This window comes from Centropristis striata, chromosome 21 (assembly GCF_030273125.1).
Source record: "Centropristis striata isolate RG_2023a ecotype Rhode Island chromosome 21, C.striata_1.0, whole genome shotgun sequence".
In the NCBI taxonomy this organism is placed as follows: Eukaryota; Metazoa; Chordata; class Actinopteri; order Perciformes; family Serranidae; genus Centropristis; species Centropristis striata.
This window is the reverse complement of record NC_081537.1, coordinates 10833956-10861775: the sequence shown is the minus strand read 5'-3', so window position 1 is coordinate 10861775 and position 27820 is coordinate 10833956. Positions and strand designations below refer to the sequence as shown.

At 37.5% G+C, this 27820-nt stretch overlaps 2 protein-coding genes across 3 annotated transcripts; both read right to left on the bottom strand.

The window, feature by feature from the left end:
- Positions 1-1963: 1963 nt before the first annotated feature.
- Positions 1964-17008, bottom strand: LOC131959616 (circularly permutated Ras protein 1-like). 2 transcript variants are annotated; one of them, XM_059324825.1, is made up of 21 exons: positions 16837-17008; positions 16470-16569; positions 14203-14457; positions 11808-12041; positions 11589-11729; positions 11409-11489; positions 11231-11304; positions 10845-11030; positions 9535-9576; positions 9239-9328; positions 8411-8562; positions 8237-8318; positions 6934-7064; positions 6751-6835; positions 6545-6651; positions 6342-6454; positions 5232-5349; positions 4548-4688; positions 2992-3088; positions 2537-2563; positions 1964-2428 (listed from the first exon to the last, which is right to left on the bottom strand). In XM_059324825.1, exons 2-21 carry the CDS (start codon positions 16552-16554, stop codon positions 2339-2341), a joined length of 2331 nt encoding a protein of 776 aa, XP_059180808.1. In that variant the 5' UTR covers positions 16555-16569; positions 16837-17008; the 3' UTR covers positions 1964-2338. The 2 variants fall into 2 exon arrangements, with proteins under 2 accessions (XP_059180808.1, XP_059180809.1); XM_059324826.1 differs by lacking the exon at positions 11409-11489.
- A 728-nt stretch (positions 17009-17736) lies between these two features.
- On the bottom strand, positions 17737-27415 carry LOC131959601 (protein kinase C and casein kinase substrate in neurons protein 3-like). The gene is made up of 10 exons (XM_059324811.1): positions 27280-27415; positions 25717-25787; positions 25419-25575; positions 24946-25181; positions 23399-23554; positions 22173-22348; positions 21195-21315; positions 19998-20065; positions 19793-19872; positions 17737-18786 (listed from the first exon to the last, which is right to left on the bottom strand). Exons 2-10 carry the CDS (start codon positions 25771-25773, stop codon positions 18671-18673), a joined length of 1167 nt encoding a protein of 388 aa, XP_059180794.1. The 5' UTR covers positions 25774-25787; positions 27280-27415; the 3' UTR covers positions 17737-18670.
- Between the last annotated feature and the right edge of the window lie 405 nt (positions 27416-27820).

Sequence of the window (27820 nt, the reverse complement as noted above, 5' to 3'; positions counted from 1 at the left end):
TAACTAAGTACTAATTTATAATTTTACATTGTAATAACTTTTAATCCTTACTTCTGCTAACTTCTGCAATGTGCTGAATTGGCACGATTGTAAAGCCACTATGAATGTCAGCTAATGTTCCGACCACAATTTTGAGTTAGCATTGATACGCTAATGGCTACTCTTGTAGCTGTAACAAGCAGCGCCGCTAGCATCAGTTAGCCGCTAGCTTTCGCTAATGACCGAATTTCACAACAAAGAAATAAGAGTTAGCAGAACTATTGTCCCTTGTTGTGAACCCCAATTTAAAGATATAAGTCACAACAACTCACAAACTTGTTTTTGAACATACAACTGGCTTCCTTTGTTGTGCTAACTTACATTATTGCCCTAAATGTCAGTAATTTATATTTCCAAGTTTTACCAACTTAAATCACTGTTTTATGCCAAACAATACAAGTTGGCTTTTTTTGCAGTGCAGGGTTAAAGTTTTCCTTTAATATACACTTTCATAAACCTATGATGGTGGCCTGGACTTTTATCTACATCCTCTCCGTCCTGCTCGTGGAGCTGCTCGCCTCCCACCTGCTCCTCCTGGCCCAGAAGAGGAGCTCTCAGTAGAAGAGATGTGGAGCTGAAGGCCCGGGTTGTGTCCTCAGACCCCGGGGGGGCGTGACAGTCATAGATGTCCACAGAGACACAGGCGCAGCAGGCTTCCACCTACTCAGCACCAGTCTGCATATTCTTGCTGAAGCCTGGTTCGTGTATGATCTGTTTTCTTGTAACCTGCCAGCACTTAATAATGGTGCATTCAAGTGCTCAGCAGACATCTGCTCAGAGTTATATGTTTGTACTGTGAAGGCCACCCAGAGAAACGCATGTCTGCTTATACTTTGGCTTCCATCTCATTCCTGATTATTGTTTAGTTTTATTTATTTTGTATGTATAAATATTCAGATCCCTTACTTCAGTAAAAGTACTAATACCACACTTTACTTTTAAATTACTCCACTACAAGTACAAGCCATGCATTCAAAACCTACTTAAGTAAAAGTATCAGCATCAAAAGGTACTTAAAGTATCAAAAGTAAAAGTACTTATTATGCAGAATGAACCCACTCAGATTGTTTTATATATTCTAAATATATTATTAGATCATTATTGTTGATGTATTTATGTAAGCAGTGTTTTACTTTTGAAAAGATAGGGCTTATTTTAACTACTTAATATACTTTGGTGTGGTTTAATTAAAAAAAAAATGTCTAATCATTTTCAATGTATAATGTTTTTTTATGTTAAATCTCGACCTTTGAAGTAACTAAATTACATACATACAAGTTACATAAATTTGATATACTCAAGTACAATTTTGTGGTACTTGTACTTTACTTAAGTACATTCTTCCACTGTGTATGGATTTATGGCATTGCTCACCTCCTTTGACACTTCTGTATTGATGCTTTTTATTCTGATTTAGAATATATGATACATGTTTATATTGATGCATCTATTCAACAAAATACAGTGTTGTACATATTTATTTAATGTTTTTTAAAATGAAAGTAAAAAATAATGCTTAGCTGTTGTTATCAGTGGTGGTATCAGTACTGTAGTTAAGTACAATTTTTAGGTACTTATATTTGACTTGAGTATTTTCCATTTTATGTAACTTTATACTTCTACTCCACTACATTTTGAGGCAAATATTGTACTTTTTACTCCACTACATTTAGCCGAAAGCTTTAGTTAATTTGCAGGTCGAGATTTTACATTAAAAAAAACATGATACATTTAAAGTGATTAGACATTCTTTTTTTTTTTTATTAAACCACAAAACAGTATATTAAGTTGTTAAAATTATCCCTATCTTTACAAAACTAAACCACTGCTTACATAAATGCATTAAACATAATAATATAATAATATATTTGGAATATATATAACAATCTGAGTGAGCACATACTTTTGTGCATAAGTTTTGAATGCAGGATTTTTACGTGTAGTAATCACACATTTATAGTTATATTAGCACTTTTACATAATTAAAGGATCTAAGATCTCAAGTCAAATAAGTTACCTTTATTAAAACAAAGTTATGTAATCATTATCTGAAGTATGTAATAACTGTTGTGTTGGAGGTTTACATATGCTGTGAAATGTGTTTTTCTGAATACTGTTACTGCTTTACTCTGAGAAATTATTTATGGTACAGATCACCATGTTTTATGTTGATATACAGTATTTACATTGTGGGGGTATTTGTTCAGCCAGATAATCAAAGTCAGACGTCAATGTTTATCTTCGTCGCTCATGACTTGATTTGCTTCCAACGAGATAAAAGTTTGAGACAGACAGTTGGCTAGAGTTTATGTTTATTCTTCAGAGAGATGGACTTCCTGTTACAGTGTTTCATGTTGTAGAGCAGCGCTGCACCAGCGTCTGTTAGAGACTGGTGGGTGGAGAATAAAAGGAAGAATTATAGGCAAAAGTCAAGCAGAACAGGCAAAGTATTTCAGAACTAAAACAGTGTGATTTAGAAGGACGTGATGTGAATTACCTGCGAGTCTGAAACCACAGATTGTCTCTGAAAAAACAAAAACAAAATAAAGAGTTAAGTGTGGTGATTTTGACACTAAAGTTGTCATGATGCCAGAAATTTAAACCTTGATAACGCTTTTGTAACTACAGCAAAAACAAAATCTCAGGCTCACAAAATAGGATTTTTCTTTTAGAATTTATTAACAACAACTTGGAGGCAGTGCTGCTACAGAAAAGTAGCTATTCACTGAATATCTTTGTTTATACATCTGGGCTGGCTTGAGTAGAAAATCTGTTTGTAGATCTGTTTTTAAAAGATCTGTTTAAAAAGCTTTGGTACTTTCAGAACTATATGATGTATATCTAACTGAGATCATATTGTTTTAAGTATTTGGTATTAAAAGATAATTGAAGTAACAGCATTTGACAGCCTTATAAGATGCTGAACCTGATGAAAAAAGTGTAAAAACTCACCCTTGTGAAGTTATGTATGTTGTTGTTGTATATAGGCTCCATGGTTTTAACCCATTGTTGGTATGTTTGATGGTCTTCTACACTGCGATTATGCTCTCTGCAAACAGTACAGTAAAAAGTTTATACAGTACAGTATCTGTTGCCTAAGAAATACACATAATAAATAAACCGCATGCATTCAGACCCACACAGAAAATTCACTGATTATACTAATTTGATTACAAGAAATAAAAAAGGAAATAACAGCCTTGAAAACAAGCATTTAATTAGCAATTCTTTTTAACAATTGTGTTGTTTTAACTTTCTGTCCCACTTGTTCTTAGAGTAAATGGTAAATTCACTAAACCCCTAAAATAAAACAGCTTGATTGCATTTTAAACCCCAAATCTATTTTGCATGAAGAAACGAGCTGTCACTCATCACAGACTTTGTGAATATCTAGGTTTTTCCTCTTCACAGTGCAGAAAATCATTGGAATCCACTGTTTTTTTATTAAAACACACTTATAATTGTTTTCTCTACTACAGTATTGGTTTATTTTAGTACCCCTAAGACCAGATTTGTACCCTCTTGGTGTACAGCATTCATGGAAATATGAACAAAGGCAATGTTTAACTTTTTCTTATGTTGGGGTCATTGAATTTCAAGTTGAAAAAATATCATTAAGTGAGTCTCCTATGCTGTTAAACATAGTGGCGGGTCATTTTTGACCCCTTAGACAACACAAGGTTAACATGATAATTTTGAAGGAATCAAAAAAATAAAATAAATCACCAGTTTGAGATAAAACAATATACAGTCATGGAAAAAACTATTAGACCACCCTCATTTTCTCTTGCTTTCTTCTTCATTTTAATGTCTGGTACAACTAAAGGTAATTTTTTTGGACAAATATAATGATAACAAAAAATAGCTCATAACATAACAGTTTAATCTAAGAGATGAAATCTCGACATTTTCCATGGTTTTCTTGATAAAAGTGGCTAGATATCAGCTCTTAAATTAATATAATATAATAATAAACTCTTAGGAGCTATTATTATTATTAATATTATTAAATAAATATTATTATTATTATGTATATATTATATTTTTCCAGACAAATGTACCTTTAGTTGTACCAGACATTAAAATTAACAAGAAATTGAAGAAAACAATGGTCTAATAATTTTTCCAATGACTGTAGGTCTTAAGGCGTAAAATAAATGTTCATCAGATCAATCAGGTGTAAATGAACCTTTTAATGTCAACTTAAGATCCAGACAAGCTGAGTTTTGCTCTCAGTTTCAAGTGCAGTCATATTTTTCATATTTTATTCATAGTTTTCACAGAGCCTTTAATGTTAAATGTGAAACCTCCCACAGTATTTATTCCACCTGCACAACCGCTGGCCTTGCCATTATTCCTGTCTTTTGTCCTTTTTCTATGTGTTGAATGTATAAAGAATCAGCTCTCATTAAACCCATTTGTCAGACTTCAGCATTAAGTACTTCACATTCTACATGTAGCCCACACACTAATGTCAGTCAGTTTCCTGCTTCCCTCCTGTTACTCACATCGCTCTCTCGATCAGCTCCCTCTGCAGCTCTCCTTCTGTCCTGGCGTCGAGGAAGCGGCCTCTGACAGCCAGAGCGGCGCTGGCCTGCGACGAGTTGAGCTGAATGATGGCCAGAGAGAGAGAGGACAGGGCCGCCGAGCTGAGAAGGAGGGTTACACTTTTATCATGAGAGTGTTTCTCAGCATTTACAGGTTCAGCCTTGCCATTAAATTGCTGTGCAAACACACACGGGAGCCACTTTGTAGCTGCTCAGACGATGAATTGCGTGACCTTCGTTCGGTGTGTGTAGCAGGCAGACGTAGCTGAGAGGTTCATTTACTGTGTGACTAAATGTTAGAATGGCTCAGAAATGCGATGGTAGCCTACAATCATTTCTGCAGGACGTGAAGACTATATCTCAGCAACAGCCAGTCTCAAAGCTGCTTTGCCTAAAGCTTCACTGAGATTGGTCTAAAATAATACATCTAATCAGATATTGTCCTGAGGGCGAAAACACCTCAGTGATTAAAGATGGCAGAAGATAATGACTAGTTTAAGCTTACAAGCAGGATATAAGCATGCAAAAAGCTCAGCTGTGTGTGTGTGTGTGTGTGTGTGTGTGTGTGTGTGTGAGAGAGAGAGAGAGGTAATCTCAAACGCAAAAGTGGGAGAAGCAAAGTAATTAAGGAAACACCATTATCACCTGTCATCAGTAACCTCTCGGTCTGTGGTGATCACTCTGAGCATCCTCTGTCCCTTCCTGTGTCGGTACCTGATCTGCAGCTGGATGGACACATGGCTGCCGGGGGCCGGCACTGGCCCTGAAGAGAAGCACATAAAGAATCAACAAGGTTTCACGTTTGTTAAAGACATACTATGCAGGAATTGTTGATTGAATATTCGAATTTGGCCCCTCCTCCCAGGCTCAGTGACAGTAAAATAAAAGATTCACTGGTTTTGGACCAAGCTTTTTCTGCTTGTTGTTGCCACGTTGTATTTGTTTTTTTTTTGGCAAAGTGTCCGCTACTTTCATAGCTTTGTTCTTTAAAAGGGTGACGCCCAGAAATGTCCCAAAATGACAGAAAATAAAATGACCACAAATAAACATAAAACAACGAAGAGACACAAAGCAACTACAAGTATAGTATAGTATAGTAAAAGAAAAAAAGAAAATACAAGTGTTAAAATGACCATTAATAAATGTAAAAAAAACAGAAGAGAGACAGAGAGAGACACAAACAATCTACAAAGAGATGCAATACAGCTGCAAAGAGACAAAAAGAGAGCCACAATGACCATGAAAGGAGGCAAAACAACCACAAAAGACACAAACTGATTACAAAGAGACACAGAAAAACAACAAAGGGATAAAAAAAAGACTAAAATTGAGGGAAAACAACTATAAACTGAAATAACTGGAAAAAACCCAAAACAATTATACAGTAACACAAAACTACAAAAAGACACAAATTGACCACAAAGTGACACAAAAAAAATGACAGGAAACAAAAAAAATGACCACTAATAGACAATTACAGAGAGATGCATAACAACCAAAAAGAGACACAAAAACAACTAGAAAGTCTTTTCCCATACTAAAGAGAGAAAGATGTGTCTTTGGCAGCAGAGGTGGTGTATACAGCATTGATCAATCATTATCTGACAAGGAACTTCACAAGGCCCAGCCAGGGCCTTCAAAGATGGAGGCATTGGCCCGTAGCTCTGTGGTAGCCAAACATGGATGCAGATTTAGAGTCTGCATGCTAAACTAACCGGTCTTTCACTGGTGACATACTGTAATAGTTTTCCTCACCTTCTGTGTCCTGTTCACAGGCTCCAAACTGGAAGGTGATCTCTTTATCTGGGTCCACGTTTCCCTCCTCTCTGGTCCCTTTGTGCCCTGCCTGCTTCTCTCCTCTCATACGCCTGGACCAAGACAGAACATCAGCCAACACTTGTTAAGAAAGTAATCTAAAGTACAGAAGTATTTAAGTTATATCTCAGCACAGATCTTACAGAGACTGGGGCAGCAGTAACGTGACAGAGCAGTGTGTAGCTATCGTCCGGTTCTCAATGATCTGTTCAAACTCTGGGTGCAGCCTATTGGGGCTGGCTATCACCACCTATAGGGGACAAAGATTACTGATGAGTGATGTCCACAATAAAGAATACTGGCACAAAAATCTGACAAATGCTGAAACACATCACACAACACATCTTACTGTCCCTCCAGTGCGATCAGCGAGTCTTCCCAGCTCATCCAGCCTGCAGTCTGTTCCCTCTATGGACAGCACAGACACTGTCACTCTGATGACAGAAGGACATGTTAATTGTCTCTTCAGCAGGATAATATTTATTTTAACACTTGTTCCATTCTGGACGTTGATGAGGAAATGTGTACCAACCCTTGATTAGCAGCATATTCCCCCAGCTCCTGGTAGAAGATGGTGGATGAGAGGAGGGTGCGAGCATCAATATCCTCTACCTCCAGATTCCCCAGCTCCGTGTTGGCCTTCCCATCTGTACAGATAATCACCTTGGAGATCAGCAGGATAGCAGGTCAGGATTGTATTGTTTTTGACAGAAACATTTTAAATAGACATAAGGTTGCTTAAGGAGCCAGAAATGCTGATTGATCCTTGTGCCTCAGGAGGGAAATTTGGCTTTGCTCATTTCTATCATTTATCGATGTGTTATTGCATATGGCATACATTGAGTGAGAGTTTTATTCTTCTCAAATTTTCAAAGTTCAACCTCCAAAATGATGTAATAAGTGCATAATATACAGTGTTGCCAAAATGCAAACACTCAGACCCTTAGAGCAAAAATGTCCCAATTAAAACCCATTAAAATCACTTTTTTTAATTGTATGCTGAAACTATTACAGCATAATATAATGCATTATATCATATCAGGCTTTTGATCAGGCTTCAACATTGTAGTCTTTAATATTTTCTGAAAGATCGAGGCATTTTCTCATGTTTGCTGTAAGGGGAAAATACCTGCTATTTTCCAACTTTCCACCGTTATTGCTGCTGTATTAAGATTTTTTTTTTAAAGCATCAAAATCAATGTTATTGCTAACCATTGACGTAATTCAGACTGTGAAAAATATAAATAAAAAAATCCCTTTTAATAAACAGATTTTTAAAAAATACCCTAATATTCTTTTAACACCAAAGAACTTTTCATGTAGCTCAAAGTACTGTACAATAAAAAAAAATAAAAATGCAACACAGTAAATTAAATAGATAAAATAAATAGATAATAAACTACATTAAATAATAGAATTATAGAATAAAAAAGATAATATGCACGAGTAAGAGACTATGAAGAGAAAAATATGAGAATTTAAAAAAAGAACAAATAAAAAGGAAAGAAACTAGTTAAAAGCCAAATTAAATAAAAAAAAAACCTCAATAATAATTATAGGACCAGTGGGTTTTTTCATATAAAAACAGTGACATTTATGTTTGGCATTTAAAGGGTTAAATTCTGAAAATGAATGACTGTTTTCTGGTCATGATTTGGACTGGAGTTGGTTCAAAGAATAAATCAGTAAAAAAAGAAAAAATGAGTCTCTGCAGCTATGCAGTGCTGTGACGATCATGATCATCTACAACAGGTGACATGTTTAATGTAGTGCAGAGGCTAAAAACACACAGACACACTGGTATGAGTTAGTCAATGAGACCAGTAAGAACCTACCTTGGACCCTGGTTGTCTGGAGGCTATTGCAATGGTGAGGAGAGCAGCTGGACCAAGAGCTGTTGTTCCACCCTCAGACAATCTTCCAACAAGAGGAACACAAACACGTCTGTTATTTGAGGATAGTGTTACTATTATGAAATAAAAGACAAAAACACTTGCTTTTCCTTTTACCCCATGACTTGTCTCTGTAAGTGTTCTTTGGTCTGTGAGAGTGGAGGTGGAGTGGGGAAACTGGCTGCAGCCTCTTTCACATATTCGCTGTCAGCCAGTTCAGCACCAAACAGGGTGCGTGACGTGAAAGTCTCATTTCCATGCATCGTCACCTGGTAACACAAACATGAGGGGGTGAAGCACAGCAGCAGTAATAACTCGCATTTCTATATGAGAAATTTAATAAGCTGGAAAACAGATCGAATATATGTCAGGCACAAATTTAAAGTACAGAATTAATAATAATGAAAAACAACAGCAACAATGATTAAAATATTAATAATTATAATATAAATAATAATTATATAATATCAACTATATAATATAATTGATGATAAAAATAATAATTATATAATATCAACTATATAATATAATTGATGATAATAATAATAATAATAATAATAACAAAACTTCAAAAATACTTTATTTGTGGAGAACTTTTCATGTGGCTCAAAGTACTTTACAATAAAAAACTAAAAATGCAACACATAAAGTTAAATAGATCAAATAAATAAATATTAAACTACATCTAATAATAGAATTATAGAATTAAAAAATATAAAATGCACAAGTGAAAGTAAGAGACTATAAAGAGTTATACAAATATGAGAATCTGTAAAAAAAAAAAAGAAAAAAAAGAAAAAAAAGAAAGAAAGGAATAAATATAAAGGAATGAAACTTATTGAAAGCAATAATAATAATAATAATAATAATAATAATATATAGTAGAAGTAGAATCACAGAGAAAATATAAAAATGTATCCTGTATCCAGATGATCCTGTTTGTACCTGATAGTTGAAGGTGATGAGTCCCACCCGTATGTCAGGTTGTTGTTCACTTAGTGTGTGAACACACTCCAGCACAGCCTCCTGGACAAACTGGTTTGAAGACAATGATTTTCTTGTAACTAACAACATCCTGATAACATATCTGGACAGATGTTCTTGATGTGTATGTACACAAACAACAGTTGTGTTACATTTTTAAAAAAATGAGCGCTAACTAAACCTACAGCATGATAGCGTTTTATTTTCAGTCTTATAAAGTTAAAAAGATGATTGAAAATGAATGGAAAAAAACTCACCTGGAGACGGGATCTGTAGAGAATGGTCTCTCCCACTGACACCTGAAAACAACACATTGATGGTTTAAGGGGAGACACTACAGGTGAATAGGGTATTTTTTTACCTTATAGATATCACCATGGAACTTCCCCAGTTTGGTATTTACATTAAGACATTCTTTTTTTGCATTTCAAGTTTTTCGGTATTCATATGCAAATTTGGTGTGAACTCTTTAAATATGCGCACATTTGCATATATATTTCGAGGACATACATCTGAACATTGGATAAAGCAAATTTAAAAGTTATTATTTTTATTTTGTTGATATATTTTGATAGATTCAAAGTGTATTACAGAAGGAAATTGGGATATCTCCTTTTATCATCTCATTAATCAAAAAAATACTGTCAAAAGCCTTTAAAAAAATGTCTGCATGTTTTTAGGAATCAAATGTTCTGTAAATCAGGATACAAAAGACATATAGACAAACCCCTCTGTAAAAACTTTCAAAATATATTTAGGAATGAATGTGGTAAGTTTGGTGAATGTAAGTGGAGCTGAAGTTTAGATTTATGGCTTGAGAAAATCTAATTTGGGGAAAATGGCCTTTAAAGGTTTTTATACATTCTTAATGGGAATGGCTACTTGAAGACAAAATATTGAATGTAATTCATATCAACAACAATGTAAACATGTAAAACACATAATAGCGTGCAGGAGATTGGGAGCTTTCTAACTCTCTCTCCTTGTGATGACGAGGTTGAGACTACGTTGGCGGTACTGCACATTGCAATATAACACTAACTTTAAGTAAATTTAGGAGAAATCTACAGGCACAAATGGATCAATTATAGTAAAATATACGGCCACGGTTTGTTTTTCCTTGTAATAACCATTAATTAACAAGTAATAAGGCCCTTGTAAGTCCTTACAAGATGCTTATTAACATAATTGTGTGTGTATAAGCCTATATAAGTGTTAATAATGGCATTATAATACAGCTAATAGCAGGCTATAAGAGATGTATAATAAGAACATTAATAAAAGCCTCATGAGTATCTTATAATTCTTCATAATAGCATTACAAACACCCATAACCCACCCATTATGTCTTTGCCATGCCTTTATTAATCTTTTGTTTGCTTATTGATATTAAAATATACTTTATTGCTCATCTATTATAAGTTAACTATGCACTTGTTAACAGTTAACTATGCTTTTTGCAGCTAAAGGGATCTAAAGCGAGAACAATGCCTTATTACTTGTTAATTAATGGTTATTACAAGGACCTTAATATAAAGCGTTACCAAATGTTTTAAAGTGGTTTTACCTCTGAGGTGGTGCTCATGGAGCCTGAGATGTCGATGCAGAAGAGCAGCAGAGCGTCAGCAGCACAGTTGGGCTTTTCATCAGGACGGAGCACAAACAGGTCATCCTGCAGACCACTTAGAGGACACGGGGGTTTACTGGGAGCACTGGGCAGCTCCCAGGGCTGACAGAAGTAACACTCATTCACCTGTAGTTCAGCACCAGGAGAGAGCATCAGTCAAACCATTATCCACAGCTTCATCATGTTGTGATCAATAATGCTTCTGCTTGTCATGCTCTGGAGAGGAGATTTACAGTTATTATTCACATGTAAAATCAATAAATCTCAATCGTGTTGCTACTTATCAGTTCATAATAGAGATTGAGTGAAATACAGCATGCAGTTACCATGTTGTCGTAGGCGGAGTCGAGCACAGAGCCACACTGGGAGCAGGAGGTGGGCTCTCCTCGTATGGTCTGCACTGGAGATATGCAAAAATCATCGTCATCATAAGCCAGCAGCACTGAAAATCAAACTAGATGAGAGAATAATGAAGTTTTACGGTGATGATAAAAGTTTACTGACCTCTTTCCTCTGAGAGTAGTTTTCCTAAACTGACAAGGACCACATTAGGATTCCCAGGCAGAGGCCCCTTATCTGCCGATCCTGAGCCCGGGTACAACAAGAGCATTAAAAATAAGCTCCGGTGGTGTAAAAAATGCATGATGAGTGTTATTCTTCTGACAGCGTGACTGTTACAATTACCTTTACTAGCAGGCGATGGGGCGGGTGATGAGTCTGAGGGGGACTTCCGAGATGAGGAGGGAGATGAGCGGGAGCTGGGTAACAGCACAATGTAGTCTGGCATTGACTTCATGAATGAAGGTCTTGGAGGAAGAGCTGGCACTGACAGAATAACACTGAAATGATCTGTCTGTTCCTCAAGAAAATGTATACAAATAGAAAAAGGAGTAGTCTGATTACCTGATGTCTGGGAGGAAACACTGCTGCTGTCAGCTGGCAGCTTCACCTCGCCACCCGTGCCTTCTGGTGCCGTGTAAGAGTAGCTCGGGTCCCAGGGACGGGCCTCTAAATCGGGCTCGTTTTTCGGGAGGTCGTAGGTAAACATGTGACTGTCGGAGCTGGAGCAGAGGAGCGGCTGGCTGTAAGGAGGGGACTGGCTGCTGGCTGCAGGTCTCATGTGTGGTGGAAGAAGAGCTGGGGGCAGTAGACAGGAGCAGTGTGATCAAAGAATAATTCACCCAAACAATGAAAAGATTTCCACATAAAACACTACCAGACCATGGACGGGATATGAGACAATGGCTCCTGGGTACAAACATACAAAAGGCCTACATAGGAGCAAGACACATAGTTTTTTGTTTTGTTTTGTGTGTCTCTTTGTAGACATTACTCATCTCTCTGTACAGCCTAAAATGACCTTCACATGCAACTGAACTGCATTGCATCATATTTCCAGAGAGATATATTTTTCTTCTGACTGTTTCCAATCTAAGTCCGTGAAAGTCCGCACGATGGATGAATGAAAGTAAAGTCCTGTATGTTCCCCGTGGGAACCCAAACCATGACATTTTACTAAAGCTAACCAAGAAGTCTTGCCGCTAAACCTAACCAAACACTGATTGTTTAGCAAAATTAATCATGTTTGAAATGGCTATGAAAAATATCATTAAGAACTGGTTTGAACCTGTCACGAATTTCAAGAGAACCTGGCTTTTATTGTTTTTTGATGTCTGTCTTCTTGAGAGGTCAACAGCCAGGATTAATAATGCTCGACCTGAAACCAGACTCAACTGGTCTAAAGCTATCGCTGTGGTCCAATCGTTACTTTGAATTTAATTAACGTTTCATATGATTCTCTTTTTATCCTGGAATCTGTGTATATTACCAGTCTCTCTATATTTCTGTTTGGGCTAAATTCATGTTTCCTTTTTTTGTTTTGTTTTTTGTTTTGTTTGTTTTGTTTGTTTTTTTGTTTGTTTGTCTGTTTTCGCCGTGTGCCTTTGTACTGGTGTATCGTCGTTTTCATTGTTGTTGTTGTGGTTGTCCTTTATATTATTCTATGTATGTTATTTGTCTTTACATTATGTCTAATTTGTAAATATTTTTCTGAGTCTTTGTTGTCTAGAATTGTGTTTTAGTGTCTTGTTTTCATATTGTGGCTCCTAATCAGTAATCCAGTGTTCGTTTTTGTTAAAAAATAAAAAAAATGTTTGAAATGGCAACTGTGAATGGGCAGAAATACATTACTCTGAATTGAGACTGCAGTTTCATGGTATGGGGACATAATATTTAGGCAACATGGTCTCACAGAAATCCGTGAAATAGCCACGGATTTCGCTTAACTCAAAATCCATGGAATAGCCACGGAATCGCTCAAATTTCTGTGAAACTGACACGGATTTCGCTACAATGCAAGTTAATGACAGTCATATCCCGTGGCTGTTCCAACATACAAAGTGATTATGTACATTCACTGAGTGAATATTTAGAAAATAAAACATATATTTCTCGCTAGAAATGTGATCAAAATCCATTTTTATGCAGAAACTAAGTCAAAATATTGATTTTTCACTAAAAATGAGAGAACTGTCCGCCATGTTTTTTGTTCTGACCGCTGGGACCTTGAAAGTCACGTGACTTGGAACAAACCAATAGCCACGGGATATGACTGTCATTAACTTGCATTGTAGCGAAATCCGTGTCAGTTTCACGGAAATTTGAGCGATTCCGTGGCTATTCCACGGATTTTGAGTTAAGCGAAATCCGTGGCTATTTCACGGATTTCTGTGAGACCAGCTTTGTGTGTTTTTGTGGTGATTTATGTTTCTTTGTAGTTATTTTTGTCTGTTTGTAATATTCTGCGGTCTGCGGTTGTTTTGCCCCTATTTTTGTGTCTTTTGTGGTTGTTTTGTCCCCTATCATCACTGTCGAGAGTCTCTCTGTGGTCATTTTGTGTCTCTTTGTAGTCATTTTATGTTTCTTTGTGGTTATTTTGAGTCTCTTTCTGGTTGGTAAGTGTCTCTTTCATTGACATTTTGTAGGTGAAGGTCAGGGGGGCCACCTGTGCCTGGTAAGCTCGTTCAGTAATCCATTCATGCACCAAACACACAGTGATTCACCACCTGTGCCTATGAAACAGTAGGACATTTGTTTGTTTCTGAAAGGGAGGGCCAAACTTGCCTGATTAAATAAAAGCTTCTTCTTCTTCTCTTCTTTTTTTAATTTTTTAGATTACCACTATAAATGGGAGGGAAGCGGCAGTCAAATTACAGTATTAATTCTATATTTAAGAAAATAAAAGCACAAGAACCAAAGTTGTTCAGCCACATATTTCCATTAATATTGCTCACAGTACCTGTTTTTCGAGGAGGTGTTGTTTGCTGAGGAGTTATACTGCTGGAAGGAGCTGCGCCCGTTTTTTTATGAAATTCTGCATTTTCATAGAAAGGAGTGGGCTTGGCGGCCTTCTTCACCTCCTTGCTCTTTTCCAACTGCTCGATAACCTTGGGGGAAGATCGGAGGGATTTGGGTGACTTGTCCTCTGCGGAGTGTGTTGGAGGAGGAGGAGGAGGACTACGAGGACGGACCCGGCTGACAGGAGGGAGAAGAGCTAAAAAGCACAGACATGAAAAATAAATATGAAGTGGCTGTTGATTTGAGAACAGCTTCTTGTGAGAGAAATGTGAGCGCAGACAAAACAAGTGGCGCAGCAATGACCTTTGTGCTGTGAAGAAATTGTGACTCAGGTGGCAGATGGCTTTTACTGAGGAAAGCAAAGTATTTGAAAGGATTCTCTCCTCCAAGACAGACAGGAGAGGTTGTGTGTGTCAGTGATTGCATAATACATAATGGTATTTAACCAAGCAGTCACTCAGAAAGCTGGGAAAAAAAATCAACCTGCAGATACTTCTACTCTTATACTTCAGTTTAACTATATTTCCCAGAACACCGTCCTGCAGAGAGAGGACTTGACAGCAGGCGACGGGAGGTTGATAGACGTAGTGACGGGATGCTGAAAGCTTTGTGTCTCTTTGGTGGATTTCTTCAAACTGGTGAGTCAACAAAGCAGCTATTTGAATCTGAGACTGACTGTCACAGCAGCTGCTTCGCTTGTTTTCCACTTTGCATTCACTCCGTAGCTCTGTGAAGCTTTGCAGTCATCGCCATTTTCCACCTGTCCACCAGGTGTCCTCAGACTCTGACGCCCACATCCTGCTGCTCACCTGCGTCTCCCATCACCCTAATAAATATTTTAATGAGTAGATATAACCATAAAACTTTGCCAGTTGATTATTGACATGAAGACAATTCATTTTTGTATTACAAGTTTTCTCAAATGCTATGTTTGAATAGGAAAAAATATATATATATTTTTTTAACATATTTTTCTAAAATATTGTTTGTACTTACATTTTCTATTTATGCTGCTGTTTGTTTGTTTTTACTTGAAGTACTTGTTTCCATATTATTTATTAATATTTCGTACTTTGTTCTTTTTGCACCAATACACCACGGCAGGTGTGAAAACCTACTTGGTAATAAAAATGATTTTGATTCTGATTCTGATAAATCTAGAGTCAAATGCTACTACAGAGTACATCTTTTTTTTTAATCACTCCATAAATCAGTTTATTATCAAGTTATACTCTATAGAAAGGAATAAAACTGTAATGTTTAATGTATGAAGTGCTACTAAAAAATAAGTGCTACTGAAAAAAGCATTAACTCATTAATTATGTGCTTATTTGATTTCCAGAACAGAAATCTGAACATTTAATGCTTTTACAGAGTATATATATTTTATCACTCCATAAATCAGAAAACTAATACTTTCAAATATAAATTCTTGCCATGTTTTTAAGAACAGAATGTTACAAAAATTATGGATGGTATATGAACAAATCCCTCTGTAAAAACATTCAGACTATAGATAGGAATAAAAGTGTAGTTTAATGTATGTAAGTGCAACTCATGAGATGTTTCTAAAAAAAACCCCATTTAAAATATGGCTTTTAAAGCTTTGTATTGTAAAGGAATTTATGTTTTGCAAGAAACTACAGGTAAAAAGAGTTAAAATAAAAGGTATCACCATGAAACTCCCCGGTTGATTACTGTTTTAAATATGCAAATTCTGCATTATTTCAGGAGAAATCTACAAACCAAAGGGTATTCAAATAAACACATGAATGTGTATTTGGGATGTTTCCTATTTACTAGTCTGAAGGAAGAAATAGCAAAATAGCCTAAAATCTCAAATTTCTGCACAGCCAACACATGAAAAAACAATGTTTTTGCTGTAGTGTCTCCCTTTAACCTGTGGATTGTCAATCAACTTTTTTTTACTTGCTACCTCTGCCTGTAAATGTATAATGTTATCCTGTACTATTACAGGATAATGTAATCCTGTACTATCAAAAGCACAGAAGTGATACTGTCTGCCTCGTACACTCCCTGCAACACTGACAAAAATCTGACTACAATCTGTTGATGTGTTAGACAGCTGAAAGTCTGTCAGATGTCATTGATAATCTGAGTGTCTCTTTGTGGTGAGAGAACTTCAACTAAACAGCTAAAACTAAATCTGTCTCCACAAACATGTATTAATGTCACAAGAAATCACACCTGAGCGCTTGATGACGTTGGGTCTCTGGCCGTCCTTCTGACTCACTGGTGTCGGCACATAAACAAATCCACAAGCAAACTCCATTGTGAGTCTACCTGCCTGTGAGAGAAAGGACATTATTTAACCTTTTAACACATTAAAGAGGATCCATTAAAACACATAATTGCAGTCCAATCTAAGGTAATTATAGTACAGATCCTCTTCAGGAACATGTGGCATTCAGTTTTTTTAAGATGTTGACACGCCTTTAGGAAGCGTTCCAATGAAAGAAACTTAATCCACACAATGCAGACAACTCATATCTACTGTATCTGCAATAGAAAATGAATAAGTCCACTAAAAAAAGCAAAGTTAAGCTGTACTTACACATGCAGAGTCCTTCAAATCTTGTCAGTACTAGATAGTACAACTATGATCACAAAATCTTCCCAGGACTCACAAATGCTTCAGCGACACTGTGACGTCTTGTAATTCACGTCTCATTTGTGTCTCAGTCATCTTGTCCAACAGGTTTCTTTTCCAGTGTATTTTTGTCCTCTGTGATACCGCAGTGTGGTGTGCGCACAAAGCTGGTTGGTCGGTTTAGTCAGGGATTTATCACATATTGCCTAACTCTAGTTAAACATTTCATGAATGTAAATAAAAATGGGTGGAAGAATAGGAGCTGAATCGGGAAACAGGGCAGTAAAATATGGTCAAAGGTCAAAGGTCAAATATGATTAATGTGCCTTTCAAAGTAAAATAATATCTGTCCTGTATTATTTCAGCCTTAGTTTTTAAGTTTTAATCATTAGTTTTTATTCCTGGGGTTCATATTTTTTATTCTTTTGGTGATTAGGATTAATGGATTTACTTTTTATTGTCTTATTGTTGACAGTTTTAGTGTTGCTGTGTTGTTTCAGTATTACTCTGTGAAGCACTTTGGGCTGCTTGTTTGTATGGAAGGTACTGTATAAATAAAGCTGAGTTAAGCTGAGTATCTGGTATGTAATATAATGTCATATCATTATCTATAATACCCGTCTTCTGTGTACTGAAGGACTTGAAGACAAGACACCAAAATGCCTAAACTAAAAGCATTTCACCCAATTCATTTTGTTTTTGTTGTATTTCAGTCTTTTACTTGGCCTTTGTTTGATTCATAATTAAATGTATTTTTATGTACGATGAATTACCTGATTGTAAAATAAATGATAATGTACAATAAGCATGTACAATCAAAACATTTGAAATATATTTGAAAATGATGGCACATATTCACACATTTATGTTTTTATTTTATTTTATAAACTATTCAGACTAATATGAAGTTAATTGTTGTACAGCACAATTAAATACAAAGTCAATGCAATGACGCTTATAGATGCAAATTTTCCCTAGGTGATGTAAGTATGTCTTCTCAAGTTGAAATTTGTATTTGGTTATGTTGCGTTTTTCCTGATATCACCAAAAATCACAAATGGAGGACAAAGTTATTGTTGCAATCAGAGTTCTACGACTCACTTTCGGTACTGAAACAAAAAAAAATGGAGAAAGCTGGTCGAAAAGTAAGGGAAGCCATAGCAGTATATGGTAAGTTCTGAAATATTTGTTACCTGATTCTTGGACTTTGACATCAGGTTCAAGGCAGTAATAGTGGTAAGTTTGGTCAGTCAACCAACTGACCAACATTACCTTTCATCGATAGTACCATGCAACAAATAAATTATTAACAAGATGAATTAGAGGCAAAACAATTACACTTTTATTTTGAAAATCCATTCCCTCAGTCAAAGTGACGTCTCTGTGCCTCTGCATAATACTTAAAAGTAAACATTAACCTGGTGTGCTCCAATGATTGTAAACCTCATGTTTCTTTATCAGCTATCTTCTTTACAGTGACCTAATGACTCAGACATGACGGCAGTAAATAAATATCCTCTGTTGTTCTCTTAAGGTGCACACATGCATGCAAATTCACACTCACACATTTACACATACAGACATTTAGTCTCTGATAAGTTAATTCATATGGCAAAAGTGCTCAAACCAAAGAAGGTTAGAATATTAAGGCTTTAACAAATTTTACATTTGGGAACAGATTATATCTGACTCAGAGTCAATGTCACCTCATATAATAATAATAATAATTGTTATTTTTTAAAAGATTTGAAAAGTCTTTGTGAGAAATAAGTTTAGGACATAGTATATTAGCGTGATGTCACTCAGAGATAACTTCAGCGTAGTTTGCGGGGTAGAAGCCCTCCTTTCCTCCGCTCAGCACTCCTCGACACCAGCCCTGGTCGTCTTCCTCCTCCACCTTCAGGAACATTTCACCTAAGATCACGAGAGAATACAAGTCTGTTCAACAACACGTTAAAAAAACCCTGTTTAAAAAAAAATGAAAAAATTATGTGTTGCACTATATGCAGAATAATAATTTTGCAACTCAGGTTCTTTTACATTTTAAGTTTCTATTGAGGTTTTTGATTGAAGCTTCAAATATCTGTTGTCATATTTTATCATGTCATCACACAAAAAAAAAACTCAATTTGTTATTAATAATAAGTTAAGTATATATATATATATATATATATATATATATATATATATATACATTACATTTGTTTGGACAAATATAATGATAACAACAAAAATACCTCATAAGAGTTCAATTTCAGAGCTGATATCTAGACATTTTCCATGGTTTTCTTGATAATGATTTTGGTTATTATTAAGAAAACCATGGAAAATGGCTAGATATCAGCTCTTAAATTAAATTCTTGTGAGCTATTTTTGTTGTTATATTTGTCCAAAGAAAATTAAGAAAACAAAGGTGGTAATACTCTTTTCGGCCACAAGAGGCTGAAGTACATAACAACCCCATGTTTGTTCTAATTTCTCCATGCACACTGAACACAATATGTGCCTTTTCCCACCTGTTTTTAAGTTATAAACATAGAAAAACTGTTTTAGATCAGTGGTCAAAACATTAAATTTTCCCTTTTTTTTTTTTTTTTTTTGCCTCTGAGGGCTTCCGCAGAATGATTTTATAGCCACAGAACTAAAGTTTCGACAGTTTAATTGTACTGTTTACTTCACTTCATAAATAAAAAATAAAAAACATGTTTTATTTTTCATAAAGATGTGGTCTTAAAACTGCATATTTTAACAGGTTTGTTTACTGTCAGGCTTCTTTTTAGAGGTATGATTTAGAGGGATGCACTTCCTGTTCCCATTCAGATACACTGGTTGTAATTTCGCATAAAAATCGTTCCTGTTGCAGCTTTAACACAACTGTCTAAAACATTTGAATGTCAACACATCACACTTTATGTGTCACCTGCTTTAAAGGACAGCTCATCACCCTCCTCTCCCACGTAGTCGTACAGAGCTCGCACCTTCACTCCCCCAATCATCACACTGGGAAGACGTGGACGTTTGATCAGTGAGAAACACATAAATACGACTTGGAATAAAATACACATTGTTCATTAAAAATTATTTTAAAAATCTGTATCATATATAGAAAACACTGGATAACTTACGGTCGGCTCCCTTTTCTTTTCTGGTCTCTCTTCTTTCTATTTAACTTTTTTACGGGTGGGACCCATTCCTGATGGAAGAGAAGTCAATAAAAATGTATTCACACTTCAGTTAAGTGAAACAGCTTCAGCAGGATTGTGCAAATATTCACACACAAAAGGAAAATGTCTTTCTATGGGTATATGTGTGAGACCTTTTATAAAAAATAATAATAATTGAGGTAAGAACAAGAAAAACACTAATACAAGGTTTGCATATACAAACAGGAAAATAATTTCAGTTCATGATGTCTCTAATGTAAGACTCCAAAAAAGCACTGTCTTATATTCTGCTAAATACTGTATTTACTTAAAATTCTATCATTTATTGTAATTTGGTCATCCTGAGTGTACATATATATTTAACCCTGTGTCCTAAAAATCACATTCCCAGTCAATTACATTCATTGTCAATCATGTTTTGAGGGACATAGACTTTTTTCTCTCAGATTATGGTTGCAGTCTTAAACATGTGGTTACAGTTGTGAAAAAACCCCCAAAACTAGCTACTTGAGGCAACAAAACTACTTGGTTAAGTTTAGGAAAAGGCCATGTTTTGGGTTAAAATGAGTCCATTTGTTATGTAACTTAAGTTAGGTAACTTAAGTCATTTAAAAGTAATGCAAATACCATACGTAAATTAAGTTATGTACGTAAATTAATATCTCCACTGAGTTCTGGTTTTACACGTTTACTACAGTTAGAATAAATGACTGTGTTGGTTGATTTCACAGGAGACACGAATAGCAGTCTGCAGGGTGAATGTCCCGTGCTTGTTTGACCCATGCATTCACCCAGACCTGCTCCATTTGCAAACATTGACTAGAAATATATTCATGATAAGTAAAAAAACAAACATAATATGAAAGAATTGGCAATGCAGTATTGTTTTATGTATCAATATGGTTCCCCTCTATGTACTGTAGTGCATCTTTTTTTATTTAATTAAAAATAAATAAATAAATAAATAAATGCTCTTCTTCTTTAACGTATAGCACTCATGTAGCGATTACATTTGGCTCGTAAATGTTAAGTTATGTACCTACTTGATTCCTGTGGTCTGAGGCGAGTACCATCAGGTTGAATGCACTTATTATAAGTCGTTTTGGACAAAAGCGTCAGCCAAATAACATGTAATGTAATGTAATCTTTGTCACATACGTCAATCTTGGGCCAGTCTGTGGGCATGCCAGGCCCGTGGTTGTTCTTCCACCATTTGAGATCCTCTTGCTCATTAATGGACATCAGAGTGTGGTGGAGCTCGCTGTACACCGCCTTCACACTGACACAAGGACACAGTAAATACACAGAAACACTTGCTCTGCATTCAATCAATCAATCAATCAATCAATCAATCAAACTTTATTTATATAGCGCTTTCATACATATAAATGCAACTCAGGCTACGTTTACATGAGGACGGTCTGAACAGAAGATGCAAAAGTGGCGTCGCGTCTTCACTTTTTATTCCTCGTTTAGACGAGCATTTTCGGGAGGAAATCTGCGTGCATACGATGACGCAAAAGTGTGTGAAATTCGATTGTTTGCATGCCAGGCGGCATCACTTAAAGCGATAAGAGCATCTTTGGGCATGCAGAAGTTTTCACGCCACACATTTTCATCAGCTACTCCTTCCACAAAGTTATCCACCATCACTAGATCTCCCAGGTCTCGTTCACAGCCGTCTGGCTCGCCTCCGACGAATTGCTGCTCTGTTCAGTGATACTTTCTGTACATATCCTGTACATTTGGTGGAAAGACTCCTGTAAGTTTACTAGAGCTGCCAGAGCAGCTTGAAGGTCCGACGCATGGAAATAATCCCACGTTTGTTTATTTTCCTGTACTGGAGCATGTATGTGACGTTAACACATACGTGACGTGAGCAGATCTGAGCAGAGTTTTGCGTCTTGTCAGTGTAGACGGACACGCTACGGCGGAGCGTATTTAACTTTTCCACTTTGAAAGGTGGTTTCAGATTTTTGCGTTTTTAAGCCCCCAAAACGCCGTCACCGTCTAAACGAAAGGCACTTCCGATAAAATATTTTGTCGTTTTTACCCGCAAGCGTCCTCGTGTAAAAGGGGCCTCAAAGTGCTTTACAAAAGCATTAACAGACACCCAGGCACCCGACGGCTGCTCACCTCTCGTTGTTGGTGATGTCGAGATGTCTGTGGATGGAGAGGAAGGCCTGCTTCAGAAAGCTGATCCTCTTCCTCTCCTCCTCCTGCGACTGCTCAAAAATGGCTTCCATCTCCTCCATGTAGCGAGGCGTGTAGGACGTCGCGTCCTCCAGCAGTTTCTCGTATCGGTCTCTAACCTGCAGGCAATATACAACAACCGTTTTATAATTAAATTTGCCATGATACAGAAGCTGTGAGGCACAAAGGAGAAAAATACTGATTAAAGATTTTCTAAGTCAGATCCAAGTCTGTTTTAATTTGTTTTAAAAAGTTTTTTTTTGCCAGGACAATAAACAAATAAAAAAATCTTTAGGTTGGTTGAAAATCTTTGTTGCTGCCAGGATCTTTTTTTTTTTGTTGCAATAGTAATTTCGATCAGTTTTGGAGAAAGTAAAACTAAATCACTGAAACAAATGCTTTTAGTCCTATTTAGAACATGGTGGTGCAGTGGTGCACTTCAGCCTCTTGTGGTTAAAATATATTATTACAATAACAAACACTTAAAAACAACAACAACAACAACAACAACAAAAATCACCAGTGGGGATTTAAAAAAGAATTTTTTTTGTTTTGTTTTATTTTACCTGTTTTCTTTGATGACAAAAAAGTAATTTATGAAAATTACCCTGTCAACACTTCCCCCACACACACACCTTTTTCCAGATTGAAAAATAATCAAGGAACTTAAAATTAATTAATAATTTCTTAATTATCTTGACAAACCACCTTTTTCCCTCCTGTGCAATAGTCATAAACACAGGGGAAAAGCAATTAAGATCACATTTATCAAAAAATTGATTAGCAGTATGATTTTTCCTCAGTTGCCTCTCAGGGCTTCTATACCCTATGCTTCATCAAAAGAAACATCTACTGTGTTTCTTTAATGGAGGGCAATCTAAAATATATAAATCATCTGGTGCTTTTTACCGTTCCCATGCTGGGCTCCGTAAACACTGAGCGATGTAACAATAACACATCTCCATACAAGGGAACGGCTTGGACCACAAGTTTAAGGCCGTGCCTCGTGTTTAGAGCCGATAGTGCATCAACATGCAGCAGGCCAACAAAACTTTCTTGGAATGTTTGACTGTGAAGCATGTCGCGAATCATTCAAATGTCCCATGAATGAAGCCCTTATTCAACACGCATGGAGTGAAGTGATGCAGTGTGTTAATCTCTCTCCTCACCTTTTCTTTCTCCTCTGTGACCTTCTCTCTGGCGTCTGTGATTTTCTGCTTTTTCTCTGGACTCATCTCAGTGTTTTCATTTGCTTTTTTCTCCTTGTCGAAGGCTGTTTGCTCCCTCTGACAGGACTTGTGATATGCAACTCGGGCCTGCTCCAGCTGTTGAAGACACATTCGCACATATGCACATTATTTATTTCAAGGAAAAGTTTGACATGTTGGGTAATTTGCTTATTAGCTTTCTTGTCAAGCATTAAAGTCAGAATGCATAAGATTTTCCCTTTTCTGTGTATCGACTCGTACAAAAATAAACCAATGACCCACTGGAAGAGTGTGGCGGCCTCTGTGTCTGCAGAGACCCTGTATTTTCTTTTGTCTTTTCATTTTACTGTTTCTAGGCGTCACCTGGCTTAGATTGTAATCTGTGTTGTCTAAATCCTGACTGGTTGCCACAGGAATGTGTTCTTTAACCAGGAAGTAAGTTAGCATTTAACTCATTGAGGATTTTGAATGGGTTGGTGGTTAAAAGCCTGACATAAGGTCTGTGGTTAACACAAGCTGAAGAGATCGTCACGCTTTGTTGTACGACATAAAATACTTTTTTATGTCCTTAAACAGGTGGTTGCTAACAAGTGGCTAAATGAGTCTACAGTGGTTTTCAGGGACATTAAACATCATGACGCCTGTCACACACGGACAAAAACTCTCTCACTAGTCGCCTATACTTTAATAAAGAATTTATTAGGCTACAGGTTCACTAGCTTGTCAAAACCGTTATCTTGTCAGAGACCGTCTGAAGTGAACGGTAGTGATGTTTAAGTCATGCGACTGTGGTGTAGTTCGCTTTAGCATAACATTAGCTTTTTACTTCTTTCGGCTGCATTAACGCTTGAAACATCATTAAACTGGTGATCATTTGTGAAAATTATACTAATGAACAAAACGTGTCAGCATCAGAAACGTGTGTTTGCCACAGAGCTTATTTTCTGCAATGATCCAAAATCCAATGTCACAATCCCATAGGTGAATTCTCAATAGATGAGATGCGTCGAAAGTTGGGCTACAAAAATACATAATTTGGTTTGCTTTCTATTACATGCGGTTGAATCAGGGAGGAGGGGCCAGCTTTGATTGTTCTGCTTACAAATATCAACGGAGAAATCTTAAAAGACTGGAAACGGGGAAACAGGCATAATGCATAGAAGACAAAGCTTGATCCAAAACAAGATAGAATCTGGGATTTGCTTTCACTTTTGTTTAGCCAGGAAGGAGGGGGCAAGTTTGAACAGTAAGCAGACAGTAAATTTCAGAAATAATGTATGCTTAGCTTCATACTGTTGGCTAGCTCTTCATGCTAAGGTTAGCATAGTGTACTCCCCTTACAAGCTTACTTTCTCTGACCTTTTAACCTTATCATGTGGTTTTCATCAGCAGTTTGCTAATACATGAGATGCAATTGACAGCTGGAAAAAAAGCTACTTGACCTAAATGTGGAATACGAATTTGGTAAAACATGACCATTTCAAGCATCAAAGCAGCTGCACACACACCTTCATCAGCTTTTTGGACCAGGGTTTCTGCGCACGACTAAAACTTGTGTTGTTGCTGTGGCTCTCCCTGAACCCACAGAAGATTCTCTTTGGAAAGGTCTCCTTCTGCCAGGTCTTCACCCGGTCCCCTTCCTCTGTCATGAGCGACTGGGAGATGGAGGAGTGGAGAGCGGACAAACGCTCGGTGGAGGTGAAGAAACATTGCCACGCCCGCATGAGGGAGCCATAAAGTGGCCCTGGGGAAGGAGGAACAAGACAGACTGAGGAGTGAAATAACACAGCACAGAGGTGAGTCATGGAACCAATAGAGAAATAATGACTCTCATTTGTGAAGTTTCAACAAACACAGATGCAGCCATTTAATAGGGAACAAGACGTAATTTTAACTCAATGACAGCTGAGATGATCAGAAAGGCCTGGGAATACATGTTCTCTGTTTGTTGTCTCACCATCATGTGGCTTCTCATACTCACGAGAATCCACTATGGACTTCCACTTGCTGCTCCACTGGTTGAGCTGCTGGGCGTACTGCTTTTCTACCTTTGCTCTCTCCACGAAGCAGGCCACAATGTCGTTGCAGGCCTGAAAGGACTGCTCAGTTCGGTGCACTGTACGCACATAATTCCCAGGCTGGGAGGAGGAAAGATGGTGATGACATGTAAGACTCAGAGGCCTGCAGAACTCAAGTAGTACATTCGCAAACACACACTGTTTTGGAGCTATTCCTTAGGTGGTAGTTTTCTTAGATTTGATCGTAAATAAAATCCTCACCATCCAGAAGCTCTGTTTCTTGGGATCCTCAGGTGGCTCTTTGGGAAGGCTCGCCATGATTGTGTCTGTCTCTGGAAGCGAGAGATAGCTGTTTGTGTTGTACGAGAGAGTTGCTCGACTGGTTAAGATGCAAAACGAGCGTGGAAAGAGAGCTTTTATTGGCAGACGGTGACATTGATTACCATGCAACAGGTTGGACGTCTACACCTGTGTGTGTAATGTGCACATGCAGCAGGCTGACTTCCTCATGAACAAAGCCGATCTCGCTACATGGCAGGCAAGTCTGATAGGAAATAATTGGCAGCTGAAACCTTACAGTGTGTGTGTGTTGCTGAGCTTATTGCCATAACAACTTAGATGGTGTTATTTACACTGTACAGTGCTTGGATACATCCAAGAAGCCCCCCTGCATGAGTAAGGGGAGTGTCGTGCAGTGGCAGACTGGAATTCACAGGGGTGGGATCTGCCAGTAGGAATAGAACAGCTGCTCCGGCATTCTTCCTGTTGCCTTCCCAAAATAAACAGCAGAGAAAGGTCATCTTTCCCTTTGCTCTGACTAATACAAGGCCTATTAGAACCAACTGTCTCCCACTCCGACTCCTCCTGTCATTTGATTCGGAGCTCATGACCACAAGTGCGAGATTTCAGCTCTGGCAAACAATTGGGAATGCAGGATTAAAAAGGAATAAAACTGTGTAGCATGTAAAGCATGCAAGGCAAAGCACAAGTGGCACAATAATTGGAGGGAAATTGAACAAAAGAAGGGAGATGCATGCACAAACATGCAAAGGACACAGTCACATTAGTGCCTATTTTTGTCTGGGCAACGCGTTGACACATTGCTGGCTGAGTAATATGAAAGTGACTAACCACACCTCATCACAAGACTGAGCATGACGGAGAGTCAGCTAGAAATTTCTTTCCCTCAGCTTAATGTGTGTTTAGTATCGTGTTATTTCGTCATTTTTGAGCTCCTGCAAGTGGAAACATGGCAGGGAGTCCCTGAAGGATCAACTTTCATTTTCTGTCTTTTTCTGATTCTGTTCTCGTCCATGCAGAGAAAAGGAAGAGGCTTGAAACTCAACAGCTCATCCTGTCATGTTATCACACAGAAGCGTTTATATCAAAGTATTTTAATGCTAAAAAAAATCCTCCATCCACAAGCAAAAAGAAGCAAGAAGTGGCAACAGAGCAGTCATGCCTGGGAGCACTTACATTTCTCTCTGAATCACCAGTGATTACTCAAGTGACCACTTGTTACTGTAGTTCAAGGGCTGCTGAGGATTTTCTCTCCATTTCTCTGACCGTCTCCCCCTCTCCCAGTGTGCCTCTCCTCCTCTAACACATGCTTCTCTCCCTCTCTCCTCTCTCACTGACCCAATTTTCCCTTGGCACTTAAAGTTACACACACACAGACACACACACGTTGTTGATCTGAAAGTGGGCGTGAGACAGTGAGACAATGCAAGCAAAAAGAAATTTAAACAAATCAGAGCGTTTGCACGGTAATCACTCTGCTGATAATTGGCTTCAGGGCAAACAAAGAGGGAGGAAGAAACTTACCTTTTCCTGCTCTCCTCCCCCGTCAGCTGCTATATTCTAGGACACACTCATGAACTCTTCTTCCTCTTTTCCCTACTTTAACCCCATTCTTTGCTTCTTTAACTCACTGCCTTCACTCCCTATCAGGCTGTTTTAGCTCTTTGACGATCACCCTCTCACTTTCTCTCCACTCTGCTATTAGAAAAAACAGCTGGAAGAATCCCCCTCCTTCTCTCTCTCTCCATGCCCGTCCCTCCCTCTGTCTCTCTCAATATGGTGCTAATGAGATGCTGAACCTTCATTTTGACCGTTTGCTGGTCACAGAAACGTGTCAGTGTGGCACAGAGTCATGTGAGCTTATTAGTGAGTGTGTGTTACAGCAGGGTGGGGGTGTCCCATGAACTGCCACATTAGAGCTGTGCCCCTTTGTGACCTGCCTTCTGTGTGTGGTCAGGCCTAGAAAGAAAGAGAGCATGTCAAAGGGAGTACAGTATGCAACACACACACACACACACACACACACACACACAGTGTTCACTTATTGTGGGATTTAACTCCTCTG

Coding starts and splice junctions, on each gene's coding strand:
- LOC131959616 (XM_059324825.1), bottom strand. CDS start 16,554: ATGGAGTTTGCTTGTGGATTTGTTTATGTGCCGACACCAGTGAGTCAG. Junction 6,455..6,544: donor TTACTGCTGCCCCAGTCTCT/GTAAGATCTGTG, acceptor GTCTTGGTCCAG/GCGTATGAGAGGAGAGAAGC. Junction 5,350..6,341: donor CTGTGAACAGGACACAGAAG/GTGAGGAAAACT, acceptor GCTTCTCTTCAG/GGCCAGTGCCGGCCCCCGGC.
- LOC131959601 (XM_059324811.1), bottom strand. CDS start 25,773: ATGGCGAGCCTTCCCAAAGAGCCACCTGAGGATCCCAAGAAACAGAGC. Junction 23,555..24,945: donor GGTCCAAAAAGCTGATGAAG/GTGTGTGTGCAG, acceptor TGTCTTCAACAG/CTGGAGCAGGCCCGAGTTGC. Junction 22,349..23,398: donor TCACAGAGGAGAAAGAAAAG/GTGAGGAGAGAG, acceptor TATTGCCTGCAG/GTTAGAGACCGATACGAGAA.